This window comes from Pygoscelis adeliae, unplaced genomic scaffold (genome assembly GCF_000699105.1).
Source record: "Pygoscelis adeliae isolate BGI_AS28 unplaced genomic scaffold, ASM69910v1 Scaffold96, whole genome shotgun sequence".
Lineage (NCBI taxonomy): Eukaryota > Metazoa > Chordata > Aves > Sphenisciformes > Spheniscidae > Pygoscelis > Pygoscelis adeliae.
The window spans coordinates 1247073-1273782 of NW_008824935.1; the positions used below are offsets into that span (position 1 = coordinate 1247073).

General features: G+C 39.2%; 1 protein-coding gene across 1 annotated transcript in view; it reads right to left on the reverse strand.

Annotated features, from left to right (window-relative positions):
* Window positions 1-205: 205 nt before the first annotated feature.
* THADA (thyroid adenoma associated) overlaps window positions 206-26710 on the reverse strand; it is a 168840-nt gene continuing 142335 nt past the window's right edge. Inside the window, exons 36-37 of the mRNA XM_009325321.1 lie at window positions 2879-3045; window positions 206-1690 (exon numbers count right to left, since the gene is read on the reverse strand). Coding sequence (XP_009323596.1) covers window positions 1352-1690; window positions 2879-3045 — 506 coding nt within the window. The 3' untranslated portion in view covers window positions 206-1351. The remainder of the gene's footprint in view (window positions 1691-2878; window positions 3046-26710) is intronic.

Below are 26710 nucleotides of genomic sequence, written 5' to 3' on the forward strand. Positions count from 1 at the left end.
GCCTGGGCGCGCGGGTGTGTACGGCGGTGCTGCAGCGCCACCTGCTGGGCGTGCGCCGGAACACGCAGCGCTCCTCTTGCGGCACTGGCCGTGGGAGAACTGCTAATTACCTGTGTCATCATCATCAAGATTTACGACTAAACTGTGCCGATATGCAATTACGTGAAGAGACTGAAGGCAAACAATCGTTTATTGGTTCCAAGGAGAGCGAAATAACGACGTAAAGCGAGGTACCTCTCCGCTGTGGCTGTGCCCAGCTACGGCACAGCCAACCATAAAGTCACAGCCTGTGGCTAAAGGAACGTAACAATACCCTTTTTAAATACCTATGTATTTTCGGTGTCTCGTTTTCATATTGAAACCCAATTTCAGTTTCCAGAAAAATACATCTGCAAAGCACAACAAGCATTTTTGTGTTTCAGACGGTGACGCTGCTGAGCACTCGCTACATCCCCCACAGCTGCCTCACCTGAGCGCCGGTGACAGCATCTCCCGGGCGCGAGCGCTGCGGCACAGGATCACTTCTGGCACACTTCTGGGGGCCTAACTCTACGGAGTAGGACCTCACTTTCCAAGACCGCTTGCAGAGCAAGGTGTTTTGAAGTAAAGCTGAAACTGTTTTGTTCACGGTGGAACAGCTGCTTTGTTTTTGAACGCAGCGGTCTCCATTTTAGAGCAATTTTATAAAAGTAGTTATTTGATTTACAGGAAAAAAAGAGGCACGCACGAGTCTAACTAATGCTGTTTCCATGTGCAAAACAAGGTTACTACCGAAGTGAGAATCCTTGCCTTCCTCCAGAGGAAAATGCAGTGAAGTTTAAAATGTCGTCTAAAAATTGTCATGGACAAAGAAGCCAAGGTTTGTTTCTTTTCTTTTAGAAACACTTAAAAATAAAATTTAAAAAACCCACATTAATTTAATAATTACCATTCCACATCTTGAAAGGACACCAAAAAAAAAAAAATCAACTTTTTCTTGGCATTAAAATACAGGAGGTAAAAATGTGGGATAAAATGTAACTTGACTACAGGTGGCCTGCACCTGGATGAATGGAAAATATTAGGTTTAGCTGCTTTCCTTCCTACAGTAGCTATAATAAACCATGCTCAGCTGAATGAAATTAGCAAATGCATTTAAAAGGAACAGTGTCCCACAGGACATCTGACAAAAAAAAAAATCAATGGACTTATATATTAAAAAATGTGGTTTTAGCCTGAATACTGAATAGTTTGTTGCAGGTTTACTGGAGTCATTATAGCAATCCCTTATTCCTTGAACATCGTTAGAATTCAGTCTCCCTGCCCATCCAGTAACATGTGTGCAGCTCCCTGAGGACGAACTTTTAGTAATTTACTTTTCCAGATTTTCATTTTTGCAAGTATCATCAGACTTCAGCAGATTTAATATTTTAAGGCAGACCGATATTCTCTCGTTTTGAATAGCCAATCTTGTGAATTCTGCAGTTTTGGAAAATTCTGGAGTCGGACGTAGTGCTCTAAGAAGGTGTCCAACGAGCTGGGCTTGGTCCAGCGCTATTCTTGATAGTCGATTAAGTTCTCCGTGATCTGGTAAAGTTAGATGAGTCATTGATATAAGCTGTAAAAGGTGCTTACTAAGTTGTCTGACATGAGTCAGCTTCTCTCCCCAAAAATTCACTTCCCCTTTATCAAACAGGTAATCATCTTCTTCCTTAACAAAAGGAAAAACAACAGTGATTAGAAAATGACTTGTGGTCTTGATCATAATGAGAAAATTATGAAAGATATGAAAGAAGATACATCGAGAAATAAAGACAATAGAGGCTGTTACAGAACAGGTTCTTTATATTAAAAAAAGGTAAAAATTCATATGCATCGTTTTTCAAAAGTTTGAGAAAACGCAGTAAAAGAAGTTCCTACTTTGCCAAAGAAATTTTACCTTCAAAAATCAGGCAGTTCTGGTAAAACTCTTGGGAAACAGTGGAAGTAAATAGTAGTCCTAATCCTTAACATGTGCTTGCCTTCCCCTGTGAAACTGTCTTATATTTCAGAGAGACCTCTCTGTAACCAGTATGGTAATTTGCTATATCATGGAGCTTTTGAGTGGATTAAATGAAAAAGGAAAATTGTATCAGCCAGTGAAACATCAGAAAGGCATACCTAAACCACAGGCTTAAGAAAAGTTTCATAATATATTTCATGGGTCATATTAATTGTCAACAAACTTCTCAAAGGTGTAGCTGCTCCTGCTCCTTCCAGTTTACCTTCCAGCATTATTTTGATTTTTACAGTCTTTTCAAGACAAAGAGGGCACAGCGTATTATACAGCATTAGGTTTTAGAGAACCAGCGTAGCAAAGTTTTTCTTTACGTAAATAATCCTTCTGAAGACAATGACTGATGTGAACGAGGCTGTTTCGTGTGCTATACAGAATCAGTCATATGGAAGGTGGCACGAAGTTACCAAATATTTAAATGACACCTCTAGAAAAGCCAGCAGTTGGGAGAACGCTGTGCGTGAATGCCAGATGAGCCTGGAACACCCACAGGAACAGTTTAAATTCAGGGCAAGCCATCATCTGCAATGATACTGAAAGCAATTAGTTACAGCCTCAAAATGTTTCAGTCAACAATGATTTGTTAAGTAACTCTTGATTTATTTCAATGTTTGCTCATTGGTCTCTTGAATTTTATGCTGATATTGCCAGGAAACAGACATCAAACTCTACCGTTACTCTAAATACTCTCCGTGTGAATTGTTATTTTAAATTGTAAATCAGTTAATACTGGAGTAGCGATCATCAGGCTTCATCAGATGAGATATTTCACTCTATTCCTACAGCAAGACTGCAGAAACATAGCGATCCCAACACGAGATAGCAACTGGTTGTTAAAATTACCGGGGCTGAAGTCTCGGAGTCTCTTTTCAGATCGCTGTCTCCCAGCAGCCACTCCAGCAGGATCGGCACACCGGCACGGATCTCGCCCCACCGCTGGAGCAGCTCACACAGTATGCCAAACGCTAAATCCAAGGCCATCGGAGCATTCACTATCCTAAGTGCAAACTCTGTTGAGAGAAAATACGCGTAACAACGTATAGCAAGACCACAAACATTTTCAAATAAAATCAGCACAAAAATGATTTCTTGAAAACAGATGCTGAATTCACACAAACACGTTTAGAATGATGAATTATACTGCAAGTAAGTTATTAGATGAATGTTTACTTCTGTGCCACTTGGGGCCTTTACTCAATTCCAAAATAATACATGAAGCAACTGAAAATGCTGATGCTTAATATTTTTTTCCTGCCCATGTAGTGACATTCATTAATTTGGGTTTAACTATACAAAGATGTCCGTTAGAAACGTCTCCAGAGGCAGTCCTGACACTATTACATGGTGACTATTTTCACAAAACTGCAGCTATGCCTAAAATCTGATTTGATGTTTCACTGGAACTCAAAACCTACAGCACATTATATGTTTTTGAAGGGCTGGGATAGAAAATGAATTATTATTTGATGTGCAATCTCTTTATATAAAGATATACATACATATATACACACACACATATGTGAGAGAGATCAAGCATGCAAGACCAGCTCAGAGATGTTAAAGAAGGGAAAGGCAGAGGCTGTTTACAGTACCATCACAGAGCTATATTTATATTTATACAGGTTTTGCTATTGGCTGCTACAGTGTTTTCCCTAGGGAGCGAAGAAACCAACAAATCATGCCAGAACTGTACACGAAGCCATCATCCGACACCGTATTTCTTCCCTAAAGTTCCCCACTGCTCTCATTTGGGCATATGCTGTTTTAACTGTGTGGTTCCTAGGGCTGCCTTCAATAAGAGAGTACATAAAAATGCCAGAAGCCCCGTTTGCACGAGAACTCCAACTGCATTCACAGGTACGAGTTTCACCACTGGTAACATTAATGCAATTTCTTTTTTTAATGGGGATGCAGGAAGAGGACTGGAGGAGGAGAGCCAATGAACAAGCCCCTGTAAAAATCCCCATTACTGTAAAATGGATTTTGGCAAAATTCATCCTTGTCCATAGTCACCAGCAAAAGAACAACTGTTCACTGAAAGGTCTGTCTTCTAAGCAGTGATATCATAAGGACACGTCATTCTTGAAGGTTGTCTTTTGCGAGCAGACAACACAGCAGAGTCAGAATTCTTTGGTAAAAATCCATACAGACATACAGTAAGGCAGACCTTACTTTTTGTGTCTGAGTGTATTTAAGCGTTTCTCACGAAGGAGAACGATTCTTGACATGAAAGAGGCATAGCAGTGCAGCCAAGACCCGTCCTTCACAACCCACGTTCAGAGCTGCAGCACGACTGCAGCACAGAATTCTGTAACACCTCCCGAGGCCTCCTGCCAGCTGCAGGTTTTGTAGAGTACGCTGGCACAGCAGAGAAATGTAGTAAAACACCAGGACGAGGGAAATACATGTGCCAACGAATAAGGAAGCGCAAATAAGGAAGCGCAGGAAACAACTAAGGGCCAAGCAGACTGACGGAAAGATGGGTACATGGTATTTGATAGACCAGGCAATGTACTGAGGACATTGGGGAGGATGAGTTAGTATTTGAGACCATGAGAACAAAGGACCATAATAAGGAAGGGAGTGAAGGAGAAAGAACAGATGGTCCCTTCTTTATCTTGGAGTTAGATGAGGGTAAATGGAAATCTCCTTGAACAAGCAACAGGAAGGCAGGCAGTCAATCTCTTGGTGACACTAATAATGTTACATACGCAGTTTGTCTCTGCTAGACAGTAAAATCAAATGTTCAAATCTGTTTTCTTCATGTCAGGATTTATCACTGTATCAGGACATCCCTCAGCTTTGTCCATGAGGGAGAACTTGCAGGGGTGCAGTGCGACATTCCCACACCATTTATTTTAGGTATTGCGGGTTTTAGGGGTTTTTTTTGGTGACACTTCTTTCCAGAACTTACTTTTTAAAAAAAAAAACAACCTTGCTTTCTCTGTTGCTGTGCCCTACATGGTGCCAGTCTGATACTCTAAGGAATGGGTACAATGGTTGTCCTCTCTGTTTTGATTTGCTTAGGCTCAGGTAGAAAACAGAGTTTCATTCAAGTGCCATGGGGACCTCAGAAACACTGGCAATCCTCAGAGCTGGAAGAATAGAAATGAAAACGGAGCATGGGGTTCCGAGCCTGTAACAAACATCCCTGTTACAAATGCAACATTTTAAACCCAGCTCTTTTGAATTCTGATGATCCTTCAGAGTTTTACAGATGATTACTGAATGCCTCCGATTGTCAATATTTATATGACGTCTCTTGCTTGTGTCACTTTATTTGTATTTGAATATTTAGCAAATTAAATGATGCTGGGAGCTAAAACCCAAACATGTTATTTCCCACTGCTGTCTTCCTGAAGTTAGCTGTTGCTTCAGAGGACTGATTATAGATATAACTGCAGATATTCAAAATACCTGCCATTTTCTGGGGCCTTTTTTCCCTTTTAAGATTTAGACTCCTTAAGTGTAAATATGGTGATGCTCTCTTTGTGAATTGGAACACTGGGCTACTGAGAAATGCACCAAAACATATACTGGGGCCTCTAATTCTGTTATTACGTGAACATGCTGAGAACTACAAGAGGTAGCAAAACAAGTAATGCTGAGGTACTGCTTAGACTGAACTTGCTTGCCAGCAGTTTTTCAACAGCGTGACACAGAAGAAAAGGCAGTTTTGTGGTCACATAGCACGGCAATCTTGTAGGGAATCCTTGTGTCACAACAAAGGAAATATTAAGGTTTTTTGGGTTTTGGTTTTTTCCAAAGAGAAGAGAAAAAAATTACAAGAAAAACATATAAAGCAGGTCTAACACACAGGAAAAACATGAAGACCCTGAACACAGTACCGACCCAAAAGATGCCGACTGCCCTTCTGTGAACTGCAGACACCATTCACCTGATCAACCAAACTCATGCATCATGCATCAGTTCCGATGTTGAGAGCAGAGAACACCAAAGCAACATCACTTTGGTAATGCGGAAACTCAGGCTTCAAAAATTTGGGTAAGAGCCTGCCTACCTTGGGTTTTGTGCTAGAGAAGCTAGTGCAGCAGCCTCCTGGTACTTGAGGTATTGACACAGATTCAACAATAGATCAAACTCTGGCAGATGAAGAATTTTTCCTTCCACCTGCCCTGTCCATCCCATCCCATCCCATCCCATCCCATCCCATCCCATCCCATCCCATCCCATCCCATCCCATCCCATCCGACTCCTGCAGAGCATCAGGAACAGCTCCATGGTTTCTGAATTGCTTCCTCAGCTGCTGTTACTTACAGAGCACACTGACATTAACTGACTTTGATAGCAGTTCACACAAATTTGATGCTAGAATAGTTCAAGATCGGTTTTGGGGACTACCATTGCCACAAGGACAACAAAGAGATGGAGCAAGTATCCAAAAAAGGTCTATCAACTCCCCTAAGCTTGGAGTGCTGAAGTAATACAGATAAATAACAGCAAGTGAAGTTACATACATACCAATATTTATTAGGTAAAAAACACTTTCAGAGGGGAAAATGTTCTATTGCTTTGACGACCCCCAGCTCTAAAAGTAACAGCAACAGATGCTGTAAGCATGTACAGAATCTTTTAAGATACCCACAAAAGGTGTTATGTCTCCTAAAAATAAACATACGTCTCTTCACTGACGTATTAACTGTTTATAAGAACTGCTTCTCACATCATCATTTGCCTGCACAACAGGGCTGATTTTCAAGAAGCCACATATTACACATGATGCTGTGTTCATGACTCACACGCTATGACTTCAGAAAGTGGTCTGAGCAAGTTGGAAGTTCACCAGGGGCAAAAAAGGCAGATGGCTCTCCTCCCCCCGCAGCCCCCTCGGGCCATGGGCTCCTGATGCTTACCTCCAGCCAGCTCAGGTACTCTGCTGATCACCCTGTAAATTAATGCTCAGAATAGCAGAATACGAATTTGGCACGAACTTGGCGTGTGGGTTCTTCTGCTGGGCTGGCAGGCTGGACTGGTTACCCTGCAGTCAGAATTGGTACAGCTGGGAGCCGGGGAAGGGAAGATCACAGGGCAGCGGGGGCAAGGAAAGAGGCCAAAAGGAGAGCGAGACCTCCCTGTTCAGAAAGCTGTTAGCTCAGGTCAGCTATAATCCAAAACTTCCCCGTCAGAGTCATGTAAACAAAACACTAGCAGAGATGACTGAAATGACTGAGTATTTATAGCCTTTCATAATCTAAGTAACTATTTAAAGTAACTGAATAAAAAAATTTCAAATGACAGATTTCTAGAAGCCGCTCACAGCTGGTTACTGCCACAGGAACTAAACCAGCAGAAATCGAACCTGAAGACGTAGCTGTTACCAAACACTGAAAATACAGTAGTGCTCCTACCACAACAAGTTCTACAGACTATCAAAATGGTGTCAAAACTATCATTTTTTTAAATTCTAAAACATGTATATGTTCCAACATGCAAAAACATCACGAGCAAGATAAGCATCTCACTAAATAAGCCACTACAGGGGCTGAAACACAAAAAAATTCTGTACGCCTTAAACAAGTACTTACAAGCAGAAGAATTAATAATACTCCTTGAAATGAAAAACAAAAGATAAGAATCAGGTACTACATGTTTTTTTCATTTTGAGGAAGTGAATTTTCATAAAGGGAAAGGGGTTAAGTACTGCAGTGTTTTAGTCTTTGTGAATCCACCCACATAAAAATTAGACCTCCCACATACACATTCATATACTCCAAAAGCTTTGATCATGCCAGATGTAAATATTTCTTCTAGTAGCCTATTACGTGTCCTCCAACTATACAATTGTTCTCTGTTAAAGCCCTGGTGATATTATGGGGAACTGAAAGGATATATTAAGAGCATATACACAGATTTTAAGGACAACCATGATAAAATACAGGCAAAATATAAAAGCAGAACATATTCCTTGCCTAACAAAGCATTTTGTAATTGGTTTTATACTGGAAATTGTTAACTAAAGTTAATTTTAGACCAAAGAGTAATGCAATTTTTGTAAATGTATACTGTGTTCAGAACAAACATAAAGAGAAGTAAAACTGCAAGGAAGCTCAGTGTAACAGCCCCGAGAGAAAACCTCACAAAGAGCAGCGTACCAACAGCAAGGATGTTTTCAAGGAAAACATCTAGGGTAAGTTCTTCAACTGAAATTGCAGAAAGTATTTTAGGTAGACCGGGTATACTCTAAATTGGTGAAATATATTTTACTTTTTTTTTTTGCGCAAAGTGCTGCCTACCTAGGTATAAACATGACTACATCGCTATCAATACAGCACCTCGTAACACCCTGGTAAAATAAGGTCGTAATTCTTGCTTCAGAGACAAGCATGGGCATTTAAATCAACAAAGCTCACTGAATGATTGCTTGACAAAACTGGAGATTTATCTCAGGTTTTCTGATACATCACCTTAACAAGACGATGAATATCAAGCAAGAGATCAGGTTCCCATCCAAATGATGGCAGATCCAGCATCACAGTCACTAATACCTGTAATACTAGATTTGCAAATGGAAAATTTCACCTATTGAATCACTAATCACTTTTTGTTGCATTGAAGGTTGTTTCTTTTTGGTGTTAAGTAATAATCAAGTTTGCCCCTATTCTTGACATATCCAATATAAGAGAACTGAGTGAGGCATTGCTGCAGATATATTTTTTTACTTAAAATACTGTGTTTATGTATGCACAGGCTTCATAAAACTTAAAAAGCCTTCAAATTTAAAAAAGAAGAAAAATCCCACTGGCCCAGCCCAAGAGTTACATAAGCTGGTAAATAAAGTGAGGTTAGAAACTGAATTTCTTATGTTGAAATAACCTGCTTACATGTTCTACTTTGAGCTAGACAGGAATTGTGCAACTCCGCAGCAAGGCAACACACAGGTGTTTTGTCACCAGAAAAACAACAGGACAGAAGACAAACAGTAGCAGTAGACAGAAAGTAAAAGGGTGTTCATACCCACTCAATCTCCACAAATAATGTTACAGAGCTATCAGCCTTCTGGGCACTAAGATAAAAGGAGGACAACTGAGAAGTAAAACAACAAAAAAACCCGCAGAAATGGTAACTGTTGTGGCCGGATAGTTGGCAGATGGCTCTTGAAAGCGTGCTTGTTCACTGCACTGTGTCAATTTAAGTTACAAACACCAAACTTTCCACTTTTTAAATGACCATTTATGTAAAATCTAACATATAAGCAGATTCCTTTTTATAGTGTTTCATAAAATCAAAGGCCATTAGATCATTTCTATCCTCTCGAGAAATATCATTCCCTAGATGACGTACAACTACTTCATCTGTTTTCCATTTCCCTGCCTGAGTCTGTTTTATAGCCGTGCTTTTTCAGGATGACTTTAAAAAGAGGCCCTTCCTGACATCATGCAACACGATGTCAAAACACAACACTATTACAAAACAAACTAATCAAAACTAATTTCTTAATAGTTGCAGTCTCCGAGTAGAGTGGCAGTGACGCTGCTCTCAGCTTTGACTTTGATTATAAACAGATCTGAGTTAATAACATGTCTGATTATGACGGAAACTTACAGCTCAGGACCGAGCAGAAAATTAATTAAAAGTTCCTTCTTGAACAAAAAAGCACACTCATATTCATCATCGTTTCAAGCCCTTTTTTGGAATGTGAACAGAACAGTATTTTTCAACTCAGTAACTAGATTTTTTTTTTTTTTGCCTCTTTTTAAATATGTATATGCATACATAAGCTTTTCCCATGCAAGCCTTGCCTCCCGTACTCAAAGGGTTTTATTACAAAACAACCACAGCTCACAGATCTTTCAGAGGAAATGAGCATTTGGACTTTACCACTCACATTACTGCTTTTGCAGAACCTCCCCCCCAAAGCCATCTTCTAATTTAAACAGCAGAAAACCAATACCCCCTGCATAAACCCACAGAAATCACTTTTTACCTTTTCAAAAGGAAAAGCAAAATATTATTCAGCTAATTGTTTAAACATTGCCAATGAAAATGTATGTTTTTTAACGCAAATTACCTGTTCATTGGAAAAATGAAGATAAATACTCACAGTTTCAAAATTAGTATCACTAGAACTAAATGTATGACTGAAGACTCTTGTTATTGGCATGTTCCAACTAAGGAACTTTTTGCTTAGCACTGATGAAGATTACCGAATGTGTATGAGATGTATGTTACAGCTCTGCTGTAGGAACAAGGAGACAAATTTATCTCCGTATCATAGCTGGGATTTTAGAGCAGTATCTGGAGAATGGTGGTGAAAGGTTTGTTATTTAAGAGATAAAGGAATAAGGAAAGGGTGGGTAATCAATATAGAAGACTGTACAAGAAATTCTTCTCCCCACAATACTTGAAAACTGATATAGTTTGGGCAGAACACTCAAATACGTAAAAGCTATTTTTAAAGCAGTAATAGAAAGGCAGGCTTTCCTTCATTGCTATGGAGTCATAGCCATGACCATCACAGTTTGCGTAAGGAGCCTATCGAGATTGGTAAGCTGCTGTCCTGTTTACTCACTTGCAATTAAAACGCTGATAAGAAAAAACACGTAATAGATTATTCACATGAATACTCCATTTAACATTTACCGTTTTCAGACTCCAGCGCTGAGCGCATACAATTATTTTTCATGTATTCTTTCTTAATTTTCAAAAGTATAACAACTCATAACCTTTACATAAATGGTGCCGCTGTTTAATTAATAGAGCTAAATGAAGCGCTGCTAGTAAATGATCAGTAGCCAGTCTTTGATGGATGAGCTGATTCTAATGCAGTCCATTCACTTTCAACTTTAATTAGTGGCATTGTATTCTACAAAGCAAACGGTTCCTTCATCCATGTGATGATCTAACGTTGTATAAGTGGGCTGAGAACAACTTGTAAGGTGTTGTAATAAATTTGGCAATACAAAGTAAAAAGTCACAGTGATTACACATTCTTATATAGCGTAATTCTTTAAAAAGCAGTAACTAATATAAAGTTCCCACTGCAAAAGCCACTGATTTTAACAAGTACCATACACACAAATAAATCTTGCTGAGACAATTGTGAGTTTCAATGCTCCTTTTTCATTAATTAAACCAAGTGATCTGAATTACTAGGTGTATGATGGTGGAAATTTTTGCAAGACACAAATACGAGCATAAAAATGCTATGTTTTTCTATACGAGCACTGATGCAACACTATACTTCCTTTTTTTGGTACTATAACCCTTGTTCTAGATGCATGCTTGTCGCAGCTGGTGACAACTGCTAAGCAAACTCTTCACTTTTGAATTACTGCAATTTAGAGTAATTTTAGATTATTGGAAACATTTCTAATAAACATATAAAAATTTGAAGTACTCAAGACCACTTAGGTTACAATATGCTTGGATCTTGTTCTACATTTTCTCCTGAATGTTAGTTTACACTGCTATGTCTCATCCTTCTTCCAGCAGTTCTGCTCTAAAGGGTGGGACAACGCAAAGTTGCAGATTCCTGCAAGCTGTGGCTATTGAGCACGTCTGAGTAGAGAAGACACTTCCTAACTTACTACAAAACATCTGATCCAGGTGTAGGTGCGACTTACTGAATGCAGGTATTTTTGAGTAGAATAGCAAAAAGCAACTTGGGAACCTCAGCAACTCAGTCTCCATATCTGTTCTGATACCTTATAATGAAATAGTATGGGGACAGACTGTTTTTAAGATTATTTATATTTAATTTTTATCTTTGTTTCATATTACTTATTAAAAAAGGGTGACATTTGAAATGAAGTGACTATAAAATTCTTCTTATGGAAAAGTGCCATAAATATTTTGTATAACAATTTATGTCAAAAAGGTTCATGAGATATTCTCAGCTTCTTTACTGGTCAATTCTCTAAACCCATTACCTCAGCACGTAAGATCAGAATCTAGTGCAAAACCTCACAGAAGCTGTTCACTATATGAACACTTGAAGAAAAAAAAAAAAAAAAGCCTTCCATCAAAAGCTTCCAGTGTAGCCCAGATAGACAACAAACGAATAAGACAGACAAAGGGATGAAACCTGCGTGTAAAGAATGGCTTACGTTATTTTTCTCTTTTTGCTGGCGTATACATACACAGATACACCATGCCGTAAAAACATCACTGAGTTTGCAAACACACTGTAATGTTAGAAACTACCAGAACCACAAAATACTCACACTGCAAGTGCGTTACTAACAAATGACTGAGAGGATGTTCTTTCTTTCCCTGTCAAGATCCAAATGCCTTCCAATGCCTGTTGCAAGTTGCTTTTGATGTAGTGTAGTGTATGATCTGTTGTTACACAGTTTTTCCGACATTCTGATGAAAAATGTCAGCCTGCCTCTCGAGCTGTGGTCTAGACAGGCAGGTGCTGCCAGGGACCTCTATTCAACAACTCAGTGATTACAGATCACTTAAGGGCAGTTCCGCAGGTGTCTAACAGATAAATTAAGCGCAGCCACATGTCTCAATCCTGAACGGAACATACCTATCTCAGAAAAATTTTTCAAGAGCATTTTTTCCGTCTGAGAGAACCATTTGCTCTTCACAACAGGAAGATGATGCACCAATGATTTCACTTGAGAGTGAGTTGTCTCACCCCACATCTGTAGGGTTGCTACCTGCAACTTCAGCTCCATCTTCACCAGACAACACCATTTTGGAGGCCTTGGCATGCTCAGGTGGATCAGGAAATCATAACATGATTTGTGTGAAGTACTTTGGGGCCTTCTTCCAAGTAATTTTATGGGAGGAGTAGGAGCTGCTTAGTCTTGCATATAATGTGAATATATACACAGACTCTTTGACTGATAAATATTATTCAATCAGTAATCAGAATTCTTCAATGGAAAGCCTAACATAGATACCAATATACTTGTCTAATACATATTTTACATTTGTCTTTTCCATTTCCTTCAAAGTCCTTTGAGCAATTGGTTTGTGTCTCTTCAACTGAGAAGGAACTAAGATAGTGCTGTGAGTGCTCTCCCCAATATACTGATGTGCTGAATGTAAGTGCTCCTTGCACAAGATACCACAAAAGTGAAAACATTTGTGTCTCACATTAATGCAGACATGAACTACGCAACACCACGGACTTCCCAGTCAATGGGAAGAAACCTCTCTTCCTATTCTCTCCGCATTTAATACATGGCTTTAACCTTTCTTATTCCAACTATTCCAAAATATTCTACACAGGCAAGGAAGACAGAATGGCTAAGTAACCTGTGACTCTCATCGTTCATCATGATATGGAGTGCTTCACAAATCACCTGTATTTATACGATGTCCACAGAAAGAAGAAATGGCACTATCTATTCTGTAGGCAGAGTAGACAGCCATGAAGATTAAAAAAAATCTTGACTGATTTTAAGACATCTGATCTGAGACATTATGACCTGTTTCACTGAGTAGTCCGCATCCCATAATGCTTTAATATTCAAAATGCATTTCACCCTGGCTTCAGCTGTATGTGCTCTGAACTCCTGCAAATCATGCCTCCAAGGTGTCTAGCTAAGCACTTGGCAAACTAGTGACCTCCTTTCCAAACTCTGGTTGGAGTGACTTGCTTACCTGCACAAAACAGCTCTCTGGGAGAGGCAGGGATAGAATGCAAATCGCAAGAGCAACACTAAATGGCTTTGGCACGTCCCTTCTTGTTATCCTGGTCTTACTACCACTTTCGATTTTGCAACTGAGTGAGTACTGTTGGAGATGATCGTTTCCTATACTGTATGTTCCTGATTCATCATCAGAGAAAATCTGTCTTGTCTACTGAATTCTAGAAGAACAACTGTAAAAAAAAACCAAACAGTGATAGTGTAGCTAATCCTTGCTTCTTAATACATGCAGCGCAACGAGGCTGAATTAAAGTTGTGTTTCCGCATTTTTGGATACTTGGCCTTGCAATCTTACAAATATTCTTAGTGCGGGGAAAGGCTGGGAGGGGGAAGATGGTAATGTATATGTGTAATTTTCCAAATTTCAAAAAAGAAGAAGAAATCTATACCTTACCCAAATAACGTGACATTATATTGAAGCTCATGAGTCGCAGAACAGTGGAGACACAAGGCTGACCACTGAGGCATCTGCCGCTTGAAACTAACGGAATAATAGGAAATGGTAGCGCCACTGGAGACTGGAGGTATACCCCATAGCACTGTTCCAGTGTATCCTACCTAGTCCCAGTCACCAGACCCCACATTATCTCAACGCAGGTCTAATTATCTTGACAAGTTAAGCTCTGGGTTTGACGCTCAGCCTTATAACTACCTTCAGTCACACCGTCTCCCAAAACGCAGAGAAGCTCCCCTTTTACCACCTTTGTTAATTCTGCTTCTTCCCCACATTTTTCCTCTTTTGGACCCAGTTCAGTCTCCCTCTTGCCGCAACTTTCATCACAGATCTTTCTCCTCCTTTATGCCCTTCTCTCACGTTGGCAAGAGCAAGTCTTGCCAACTGAACTCTTGAAGAGTTAGGGTCTCCTCCCCTAACTAGACTGAGCATCACCTCCCCTTCCCTAACTCTCAGTGGTTCAGCTTGACTCTTTCAGCAGTCCACTGAATTTTTCTGATTTAGCTTTTTTCCCTTCCCTGACCAGAACTGATGGGAAAACTCCCCATTTTGCTGACGACCCACAGGTATTATTGAGAGCACAGGAGTTTTCATTTCAAGTGCCTAAATGCAGCCTGGCCCAGAGCTGCCTGCAGCCACAGCTGCGGGGTCCTGAGGCACGGTGTTCCCAGCACAGGGCATCCTCAGTAGCCCTGCTGGGAACGCAGGTAAGCATTTCAGGAGCAGAAAAGTGCTTAGTGAACACAAAAATCTACAGAGGTTTTAGCTTTTAGGCTCCTTTCAGTCTCTACTGAATATATATATATATATATAAGTGTAGCATTTTATAGTCCTATTTCTCAACCAAATTTGTACATATTTTACCAAAAATATCTTGCTCCAAAGCATACATGTATAACAGCATTCAAAGAAAAGGCCTTCCATTTTTTTTTGTAGCCTGCATAAAGATAGCATTTCCCCTAATTTCCTATGTGGAATCATGTCTACTATAATAAAAACAAATAATTAAAGTAAAAAAAATACTCACAGTATGGAAAAATCAGTACCAACTAGTAAGGATTAACACAAGAAGCTGAAAAACAGGATTTTATAATGAGAAGTGTTAGGCAACCCTAACAACAGGCCATCAACCCTCCTTATAAAAATACACAGTTCACACAATTAATTTAATTTACAAAACAAATTATAAAGAGAAGATGGAGACAGAAAAGCAGAAGGCAATAAGTTTCCCAAAGTCAATTCAAGGTCTGGTTGAAAAGGTGCAAGAAACACGGAGGATGAAGTGGGAGGGCAGGTAGAGATGAAGGGAGCACTCAGTGCACAGAAAAGAGTAACAGCTCTGGTGTATTTTATTCAATCAGACTGGCAATCTACAAGAATAAACAACATCAAAGGGATTTTTTGTCCCATTTTTTAACAAAATAAGGAAATCAGCAGGCGTGCTTCTGTGTACGTGTTTCCCACCACAACTTCTGAACCAGCTGTACAATTTCAATCCAGTCTGACAAAAAGGATAAGCGAATCCAAAATATTAAGTCTTGTTTCTATGAAACAGGCCAGCTGGGTAAAGAAAAGAGACCCTATTACTGTCCCGCCTAGTGAAAGGCTGAAACTTCAGTGATCAGAGATGAGAAAATCTACTTATCTGCAAAACAAATCCATGAAAAAAAACAAGCTCCCTTCATTTCATTGCTCAAGGAACTTTCTTTCCTTTTCTTTTTCTTTTCTTTTAAATAAATAATGCCATTTGCAGTTACACTCCACGCTGGCATATGTCTTTAACACAGATGTTTCTTTAACATAAAGACTCTTTTTGTCTTTTAACATCTTATTTTTCAATCAGCATGTTTCAAATGAGTCTGCTTCAGGAAAGGCCATATTCTACTTCACCCTGCCATGGATGGCACTAGTTGAGCCTTCATCACTAATTGTGAGATTCACATAAAAATCTTCTAATTTGGAGGATTTACCTTTACTCTCTGACTGCCTTCCACAGTGTCACAGAGATAATCATGCCAAAAATTAAAACACATTGCAAAAGAAGGCAGCTAACAAGCAGGGGCTGCCTGTATTGCCTCTACTACTTCTATGAATTTGAAATGAAACCACTGATGTGTTCTACAGACCAGCAGAGGACAGAATTCAGTTTGTATATATAAGTACTATTTCATCCTGAGATCCCTTTATCCCTAGGCTCTCCTTACACCCCATTGTATTTGCACTCCAAAGTCTGCGCTGACCTTGCATGAGGGGAGCGTGAAGTCATTTGCTCCAAAGAATCAAGTCCTCTATACTTTGGAATATAACCTGAGAGACTGTTTCCCATCTCAGTATGATCTTGCCTAATTAAACTAATTATGCAACACACACTGCTTTAGAAGAAGGAAATCAATATTGGGAACATCTTTTCTGAAAGACGCCTGACTTGTTCATTAACACAGGTTTATTTGATCCTGCTGCTGCTAGCCTTCAGAGAACATGGGACATACAAGTTTTACTGATGTTTCTGAGAGGCGGTGGTGATGGAATATGGGATGCTGGTATAGTATATTGCAATATGGTGATTTACTTGAATAATTTACATTTGGAGAATTTGAATTAAAGAGGAAAGATACTCTAGAAATTTAATTCTTAATTGTGCTTCTTAATGCCTGTACATTAGACAGAGACCTTTCAGTAAGTATGAAGAAATTAAAAAGAAAAAAAAATCTATCTTCTGCTGTTTACAGCAAAAGTAGGTTAAGTTGAGCACCTAAGTGTAAAACAATCTACAGTCTTGAAGTTCTAGTATTACAACATACAATATACAGATTCTGGAATTAGGGAAGGTTGGTTTTGTTTGGGTTTGAACTTTTAAGTACAGCAAGGGGAAGTCTACAAAGTGTAACTGTGGCCTTCAACACAAACATGAAATCAGCTTGTGTGTGTCTGCACATGAGGGAAAGTAAAAGGGTAATTAACATAGTACATGAAAAAATGAATGGGTTTTATTAGCCCTGGTAATAAGATATTGTAAGTCTAACCTCCACTGTGATCAAGCCAAGTGTATAAGTTAATCAAGACCTTCACTAAAGTATTTCTGTTAACACTTTCATCTTACCAGTGGGAATTATTTATAAAACCATTTTCCACTGCTAGCATGACAAGGTGATCATTAACACAGCACAGACCATGCAAAGGAACAAAATTAAAAACATGCAAAAGTGGCATTACACTGGTACTGTAAGCAACTGCCATAAATAATTCTGCTCCTCAAAGTGATTTCAACAGTCTTGCTCTAAATCTAACAAATCAAAAGCTCTTTATAAAAAGTCTAATTCTTGAAATTTAAATTTCTAGGCTTCCCAAGGATGTTTAACTTGACTTTCTCATGCATAAGAAATCAATTTGTTCAACCAAGCCAGTTCCGAGTTCCCCTTGTAAGAGCTCATTTGGAACTGATTATAGAAAAAAAACGATACTGAGTTTTACACATCTTAGGTTTTGAAGTAAGAGCCCATTGTGTCCCACAACTGCTTCCCACCACCCCACCAACACACCACGAATTAAAGCAACCAAATCAGTGGGAAGGCTATGGCTCAGGGAATCGGCAATACAATAAAAACACCTTTCATTCTAGGGTGCCGCTTTGACTCTGGCACAGGTAGGTACTATCTTGGTCATTAAAAATGCTGAGTGCTGACTTACGTGAAAACAAGCTGGTAGTTTAGGTTAGTTCGCAAAGGTATTTATATTCCCTACCTCACTCCCACCCACACAAACACAAATGAAATTCTGTGTGCAAAAATCTGCTTGCAGAAATTTATCATCTCCTCGTTCTTGGTGAAATAACTCTCAGTGCAAAATGACATTACAAATAAATATCAACATCCTACATGCACGCCTTGAAATGGGTCATGGGCCTCGCATGGGACAAATATTTTGCACAGGGCTCTGCACAGGTTTTCAGGATCATTCTTGCAGAGGTGATATCTTACGATGCAAAGGGCAGAACAAGAGGAAATTTGCACCGTTGATATCTGTTCAATCTCTGCTGCTGACAGACAGACATCTTCACTCTCTGCAGCTGTTTTAGAGTTTTCCATAAGCAAAACATTTACAAAATATAAATTTATTATTTCCCATAGCATTATACATGCACTTCTTAGCATACGTTTTTGTATTCTTTCTATGTATAATATAGATATTTAAATGAACATTTCATATATTTAGCTTAAATATGAACAGTTTACAAACTAGATGTCTGCAGTACTAAGATAGACTTTTAAAGTTTTGCACATTTAGGGCTATGAGGTAACAAGGATATGGAAATAATTAATTGAAAACTTGTAAAATTTATCAAGCTCTCCAGCCCATCACATGATTTCAGCAGGTATCCCATCTCAGCCTTTACGCGGAATGCCACCTGTGTCTGGGTGTGCCTACCCAGGGCTCTCCCAAATCTTTCGGATCAGAACTTCTAGAATATGGTTCTCAACTGCACTGTATGTGAAGTTGATATTCAGGATACCAAAGTCATCAGAGATGCTGGGCCATATTCATTTGGACTTCTGCATCTTAAGCAATCTGAGGAGGAGGGGAGCGGTTGCAGGTTATGGGTAACTAAAGCCTTTTTGTGCACAGTCCCAGTCAGAATAGCACCCCGTTGTTCCAGCTTTCACCTGTGCCGGCTGATGAATGATTGAAAAGTTACCACCAATTTCCATATCTCCATGTTCAACCGTGTCTAACCCCTAGCTGGATGCTCTGAGAAAGTGAGCTCCCTATAAAAGGAAATTATTTTCTTTAAATTGTATGCAACTGCCTTTCATTCTGTCAGTGTTGTTCTTTTCCCTATTCCCTTTTCCCAATTCCTAATCATTAAGCAATTCTTCTTGAAGTAACAGGATTTCTCTTCTATTGTTGTTTGGCTGTTTTGCAACACAATCTAGCTTAAAAAAAAGATTTTTTTTAATAACTGTCCCCTATATCAAATTGCTCAGGTCTGTAGCCATTGGTCTTTCAAATAGAAATCTCTTGGGACAGCTTTACCCTTTCATAGCAGCAGTGAAACAGAAGGAGCAGTATTAATGAAATTAGAGAACTGCAGCAACTGATTAGGGAAACAATACAATTTATGCCCAGACTTCATTTTTACAAATGAAGGACAAGCTACAACATTATTACTGCGAGTTTCATTTCAGTTTTTCGAACCAATAAAATTGGAGTCCATTTATTCAAATAATACATTTGAACCATGGTATAACAAGAGCTCAATACAGTAGCAAAATGTCATACAGATTGTAGGCCAAGTCCTGCAATCTTCGTATATCATGGAACCTCTATTACGTCTCTAAATAAATCGTATTTCAGAAGTCTAGACACGATTAAAAAGCTGAACGTTTTTGTCAATTCTTAGCATGCCCACAATTAGCAATGCAGAATGCCAGCGACAAAAAGCAAACAAGAAACCAAAACAACAAAAATCCACAACTCTTCAGGACCTAGCTGTAAAAACTAGTCAACGTAGGGTAGACAATACAATTTATTTTTACCTGGCATTCCTTGACATTCTTTCACACTCTGGGGAACAGAGTACTTTTGTTCCAAAGCACTAGCTCTTCTGCACTTCCAGCTCGTTCAGAGAAAACACAAAATAGCTCTGTTCAGAAGAATGTGATCAGTCCTTCAGTTTTTGTTTACTCCTGGAGAGGCTGATTTTGCATAGTTTACTAGCCTGGCTTCCAAAACTATTTTTTCAGTGAAGATAATTAACACTGCTACTTACTTTTCTATAATTAATCCAGGAGTAAAAAGCAAACCAATAAGAGAAACACAGATTTTTTTTTTTTTTTTTTTTTTTAAACACTAAAATACCATAGCTATCTCTCAGAAATAAAATGCAATGTTTTAAAAGCAGATGATGATCAATAGCGGTGCTATTTGACCTGTATCAAAAGGGCACACACTTGCTAAGCTAACAGGGACACCATTTTTACAGCATATATCAGAAAACTCGGTTTCATAAAAAACTGCAGGAGGGTGTGAATTCACTTTGGCTTCAAAGTGAATTCATAATGGTTCTTCATTAAGATTTTACTCAGACACAAAGACTCCAAGTTTAGTAGGCAAGCTATGGATAGCAAACAGCCTTCCCTCTTCATGACTAAAGAGAAAAGAAATGGCATCAGAAAGAAAAAAAGCGGCAGTCAATATATTCAGTAATGGGTCCGTGAGCCTGAAGGTAATGACCAAAGTTTTCTGAAAAAAAAATATTTAAGCCCATTCTCTATCTTTTTCAGCCAACTTTTCCTCTGTATCTAAGGACAACAGCTAAACATTATTCAAGAGTCACCATTAAACCAGGAAACAATCACATTAGAAATGCAATCTAAAAGACCTCAATTACTTCCAATCAGATCTTCCAGAAGTTTTCATAATAGGAGATATTTTTAGGGTATAAAACTAGAACGTCAGATATAAAAGAAATATTATTACAAAGACCCGAAATATACCTATTAGCATAAAAATACAATATGACTGGGCTACAGGTCAAATCTGCTCCTGAAACAGCCCTAAATTTATTCTAACAGAGAGACCAGATGAATTCATTTACACTCCTAGACCTCAATTCTTTCATCCTTGCAACCGACCTGTAATTGTTACCTTCTTAGAACTATTGGAGCAGATGCAAAAAACCCCAAATTATAGCTTCCAGCCGCAGTAAGTATTTCATAATCTCTACCACGTGTCATTTTGCTTTCTGGAACAAACTTCTTAAATGAAAGGTCACCATAGTCATCAGGTAGTCACCGACTAGCACAGGTATTTACCATCTATTTAGTTTGCCAGAATTTAAATGGTCATCATTACACGTTTGTCTCCCTGCACAAATCCTGCTCTGTGCATGTGCATAAGGAAGTACTCACCATTTAAAGCATGGAAGGGAAAAAAAGATGCAGCTAGAGGTATGGCCCCTTAAGCAGAAGGCTGAACATTCAACATTTTAAGGAGAATGTTGCCCTTTTTCTCCGTGAAGCCTATTCTACTTATGATCTACAATTACAGATAGCGTAAGCACATCATCGGTGATGTTACCTTCCATGGTTTACAGTACTTTTCAGTAACATCTACTGCACTTCACCGTGCAGAGTGTTCTAGTAATTCTCGGCAGCACACCCGCCGCCTCCCTCGCTAGGACCCGCTTCAGAGGATTCCCAGAATACGCAGGCAACTGTTTGACCTTTCCTCCTGTCCTCAGCATGCCTTATCTAATATAACCGAAGAGCTTTCACCACCTTACAGTGTCTCTGAACACAGTCCTACACCACGTTTGAATACAATGCTGTAAACTGCTGCCACTACTTTACACCTCTCCACTGAGGCTGCAAGAAGTATTGCTTTTAACATAGGCTATTACATAGACCCCATGCACCATCTTTTTAAAATAAATTTCATTTGTAGAAAATCATCTCGTTCTGCAACAGGAGCAGCTCTGCTTTGCTGTGATTTTTTTCTGGTTTTGATTGTATCACGTCTTTATCATACTCTCTTCTGCTTCTGCCTGGATGGGTCTTGTCTATGTGCCTTTTCTGCTTTCCACTGCTTAAAGGCCATTTGGATAAATGCCACCTCCCATTTAAATCCTAACATTCAGCTCAAAAGACTCCTCTTTTTACAGCAGGTTTAGAAATCCAGTCCTTTCTGGTGAGCTGTGCATCTAGTTACCAGAATGCAGTTATCAAGAAGACTGTCAAAGCAGAAGAAATCCTGGAGCTGATCCCAGAAAAAAAATTTCAATAACCTTCCTTCCACTTGTCCTCAATACAAGGAACATAAACATATTTTGGCTAACATGATTAGCAGTTTTCCATTAGTAACCCAGATGATGCTGTGAGAATTTCTGGACCGTTCCCAAGCAACCCGTGGCATATCACAAGATCTGACGGGAGATTTTTCTGACCAACAGATTCCAAAATTATAAGAGACTCTCAAAGTAGCTTAAATATCATGGATGACAATAAGTACTTTTTAAATGCTATTTCCAATTTGCTGGTTTTTCCTACCCAGCGCAGTAGGAAGGACCTGAAATTGATCCAATTGTGGAAAGCTCTTAACTTTCCACACCATAGCAGTTGATGTCACGCATCCAGAATGAAGATTTTCAATCTTCTGTATGCAGCTGTAACCATCCACAGCACTAACAACCTCCATTTAAAGGCCGGCTAGTGGAAGAGCTCCAGACAGCAGTTTCAGCACAGCTCTTTGCAGACGAGTTCTGACTTTGTGCTTTTTGTAACCCCTCCATCAAATCTCTAAATAGAAAAGAAATTCAAGTCTCAGAATAGAGGAGGAAATGCACAGGTCTGACTTAAATCAAGAAAAGGAAATCTATCACCTATGATCCTGCCACAGACTCCAGTTAATGCATCCTCAAACCAGTTTGCATGCATGCAGTTCCCTAGTTCGTGTTCGGGTAATTACCACTTATTTCTCAAAGGCAGGCAGCTGACAGAACTGGTTTTAAGAGCCACAACTAAAGGAGTTGTCTGGGGCCTCAGAGGTCTATTAGCCTAACCTGAACATCCAGTGCATGAGAAAAGTTGAACCCTACACATTAATCTTTGTCCAGGATCAGAATAATCTGACACTTGTTTTATTCACCGCAGTCACCCATTTCCTCACTAGAAGGCTACACCAACACAGAAATAGAGCAAAAAATGGTGAATCTGTCCCCAAGTTTGGCAAAAGGATGAACACATTAGTCATATGAAAAGGAGAGTTCTGAACATCTTGTCAGCATCCCTCCTTTATATGCTTCATCGAGAGAGAGAGACAGCGATGTACAACTTGCATACTGCACAGAGCAGTGGTGCACAGGTTCTAAGCCCCAGTTACTCTCCCGCTCCATTCCCACAGTACGGACTTAGCACTCTGTAAGTGAACAGTTAGGTCTGGGGAGAGGAGGGTTAACTCAACATGCTGATGAACTGATGCTTTAAGAAATCTATTTAACACATTTACCCAATGGTAAATACGTGGAAGAAAAGGTCCTTTTGCTATGGCCAAAGTTTGCATGTAGTTCAAGGAATAGTTTGAAAACACAGTTTCAAATGCCAACAAGCACTTGAGGCAACAATTAAAATAAAATATCTGTCTTTGCTGTTTGCTGTGCAGTATGTGGGATGCTTTTATCATGCAGCTGAACACTACCAATGACAATGGTATTTTTAGCATTTTAGGTTTGCCCAGCATTTACTCTTAGCTGTTTCACTAGCAACTGGAGCAGATTAAATCTGAGTCACTTGTTCTGAAATACTTCATGGATCAGTCGTAAAGGACATTTGGGGTACAAGTTTTGGGATCGTGCCAGTCACCCATGATTTGCTATCACCTGTGGTGCTGATGACGAATGCCAGACCATTGTGCTGCACTAACATCACAGACTGTATTATCTCTTATCTCTCACTCAAGTGATTTACTAGATCTTCTTAGGGCACAGATGTATGAAAACTTCTGCACAGCTTTAGGTTCACTGAGGAAGATTTTTTTAGAGGATAGGAAGAAGAAACATAAATCTGAGCAGGATTTCCTCTCTCTTCATCTCTTTCAAATGTTAATACAGTTAGTCTGATCGTTTATCTTCTACTTTCCTACCTCTGCTAAGGCTTATTTACACCACCAGCCCCCCTCCCCCCCCCAATCCCATGCAAATAAGCCTTCTTGCATGCACCTTCATGATAGAGACACCTACCCTAGATTAATGAAGAAGTTTATTTTGAATTTACCTTCTATAGTCATGATGTGTGAAAAAAAAATAGAGGCACAAGAAACAAGCAGCTTTGCTTTTCTTCATGCCAAGGAGACAGCATGGTTCACAAAGAGAAAGGTTCTACTCAGTCAAATGCTGAAGCCTAGAAAGGAATTCTAAGTCACCTTGAAAATGTTTTAGTTCTTTCATCTAATTGGTATTTTTTCTGCCCCTTCCGCAGCAGCACATTTTAACTTCTCACATTTATACTCTCTAGTCAGTAAGTAAAATAAAAGTTGCTGAAAGGCTCCTATATGCATTTAGTCTGATACAGTAAGGAAGGGCTGAGATACTACAGGCCGCTAAAAGACAGGTCAATACCCAGCAATGAAGACTTCCACAAGGATCTCAACCCAATCAATCTGCTCTGTAAAACAGTGGTGCCCCCTTCCCGAGAGGATGCCCTTTAGAAGGGGGAGTCAGCTTCTTTAAACCAGCCAGCTAATAATGGGGTTTTTTTTGCTGGTGAATCAAAAATTAGGACATTTGTAATTTCCACTGATTATTTTTTCTGAAGATAAAAAGTGGAATCTATCAGGAAGGGAACAACCATCAAGAGAAGAAGAGAGCGCTTTGCATTGCCTTTTGTTCAGAAACTCCTGGCACAGGAGTATCATCTATTGCTTATTTCTTAAGCATGTGAAATGGGAACAGAAGGAACAGGATTAATGTATCTGAATTTTTGGCCAGTGGATTAAATCGGCAATATGTTCAAAACTGACTACATCATTTATAGCCCCAACCCTATTCTCAGAATTATTCAAGAACTAAGGGAAATAACAACAACAACACTGGACTGATTTTCAAAGATGCTTACAACGCATCCAGTGATGGTGGTGCTCAGACCGGGCCATTTATCTAGCTTGTGCTGCAGCCACACAACTTCCAGTCCATCAGCTAACTTGCTCACCGCTATACTATGCTGCTATTTCACAATAAATGTAGCAGAAGGCTCCCAAAGGCCGCAATTATACTCGAGAAGAATATTTAGGCTGCTAAATCATTCAGGCACTTTCGAAAGATTTACTCAGGTCTGTGAATCTAATTGCTCATCTAAGCTTGATTCAGCTCAATTTTAAAAATCAGCTAAATTGGTGCTAATGCTGACAACACTAAAAATGCTCTTAAACCAATTTAAGGTTAATTTGGTGATTTACCAACATAAAGGTTAAGCTGACTAAAGCTATTTTTTTATGTAGAATTTTACAGAATTGCACCAGTTTAGCTATAATAGTAAAAATTAGTTTATTCAAACTTCTGTAATACTGACAAGCTTGTAACTTTACTTAAGGTAACGATTCTCTAGACAAAAAAAGTCATAGAGGAAAATGACACCAATGAATACAGTTTTGGTTCTAGCACTGAGTTACTTGCTTTTTTCAGGATCATCAGTAAAGCGATCATCAGTAGAGAAAGAAAACTCCTGTTTCCCTGACTTGAACAATTTTCTTTCTTGTAAGGAGTACAAGAAAGTATCCCTCTTGGATAAGAAATGCTGCTGTGAATAGGTCTAGACTTTACACAGCCATGGGTCACTAATTTAATTAGATTTCAAAGCAGCTATTCTACATTTACACTGAATACAATACTTCCTGTACCCTCCCTCATACTAAAAGGAATAAAACAATCCCCCAGAAGTTACACCTCAATGCATGAGGAAACAACAACAAAGTGTACATACAATACCTTGAGTTACAGATGGGATTTATATTGTTCAAGTTATTAGGAAAACCTTAACTACTTGCTAAGCTGGTATTTTTAGCAAGGAAAACAAAAGGTTTTCTGCTTTCTAGTGAGATAGGATTCTGTTTGACCTGCCCTGCTCAGAAAATGACTGCCGTCAGCCAACCTCAGTAACTTCCCCTCCTAATTATGAGCTTTTACACATATTACAAAATTAAATCAAGCTTCTCTGTATGAATAAAAGAAATTTAAAAAATGAACTTTACTGGTAACAGTGGAAGTCCTTGCCTTCCATAAAAAATAGGTTTTGTGGGGGTTTTCTTGGGGGGGAGGGGAGGGTAGAGCGAGGATAGGAGCCCTGCTGCTGTGTATCAGTCTTTGGTCTTCTGAGCTTTTCTCCTTTCAAACGAAAATGGGGGCTGCAATTTTCACAGGGTTCTTGTATCACATTTGTTACCCTGCGTTTCAGACTCTGCAAGGTTACTGCTCCCATAATTTGAGTGATCCAAAGCTGCATGGATTAGTTACTTGTGGAAATTGGGGGGGTTTGCCCTCACTAAAAGCCATGAGGGAATAACAAGCAACCAAGTTCATATGCTCTTCCAGGAGCTCACATAACATTTCAAAGAATTACACAAGATAGGAGCTGTTACTGAAAGTGAAACCACACTAATAGACAGGATCATTTGCCTCCAGTTTCACCATCTATAAATGACCTGAAAATACCTATTATTTGACACTATAATGCTGCTACACATTTGTACTGTTATTCAGCAACATGTATGTAAAGGAAAAATGTCCTACGACAACTATATGAACAATCTATGCAAATAAGTTTGTTATTATTAACAACAGCCCACACATCTTACTCTGCTGAAGCAGAATACAAATTCAGCCTCCGTCCAGCTGTTACACACAAGTATACACCCTCTAATACTCCATTCTTTCACAGGAAAACCAGATGCCAGCTTGTATCATGCATGAAGGGCAGGGGTAGTTGTCAGGCTATAATCAGGGATTCCTTCGGCTCTCACATATAAACAAAACACTTAAGGTGTTGATTCCCTAAGCCGACAATAGAGTTAGTTCTTCTGTAGGCAGCTACAGCCTACTACCTTATA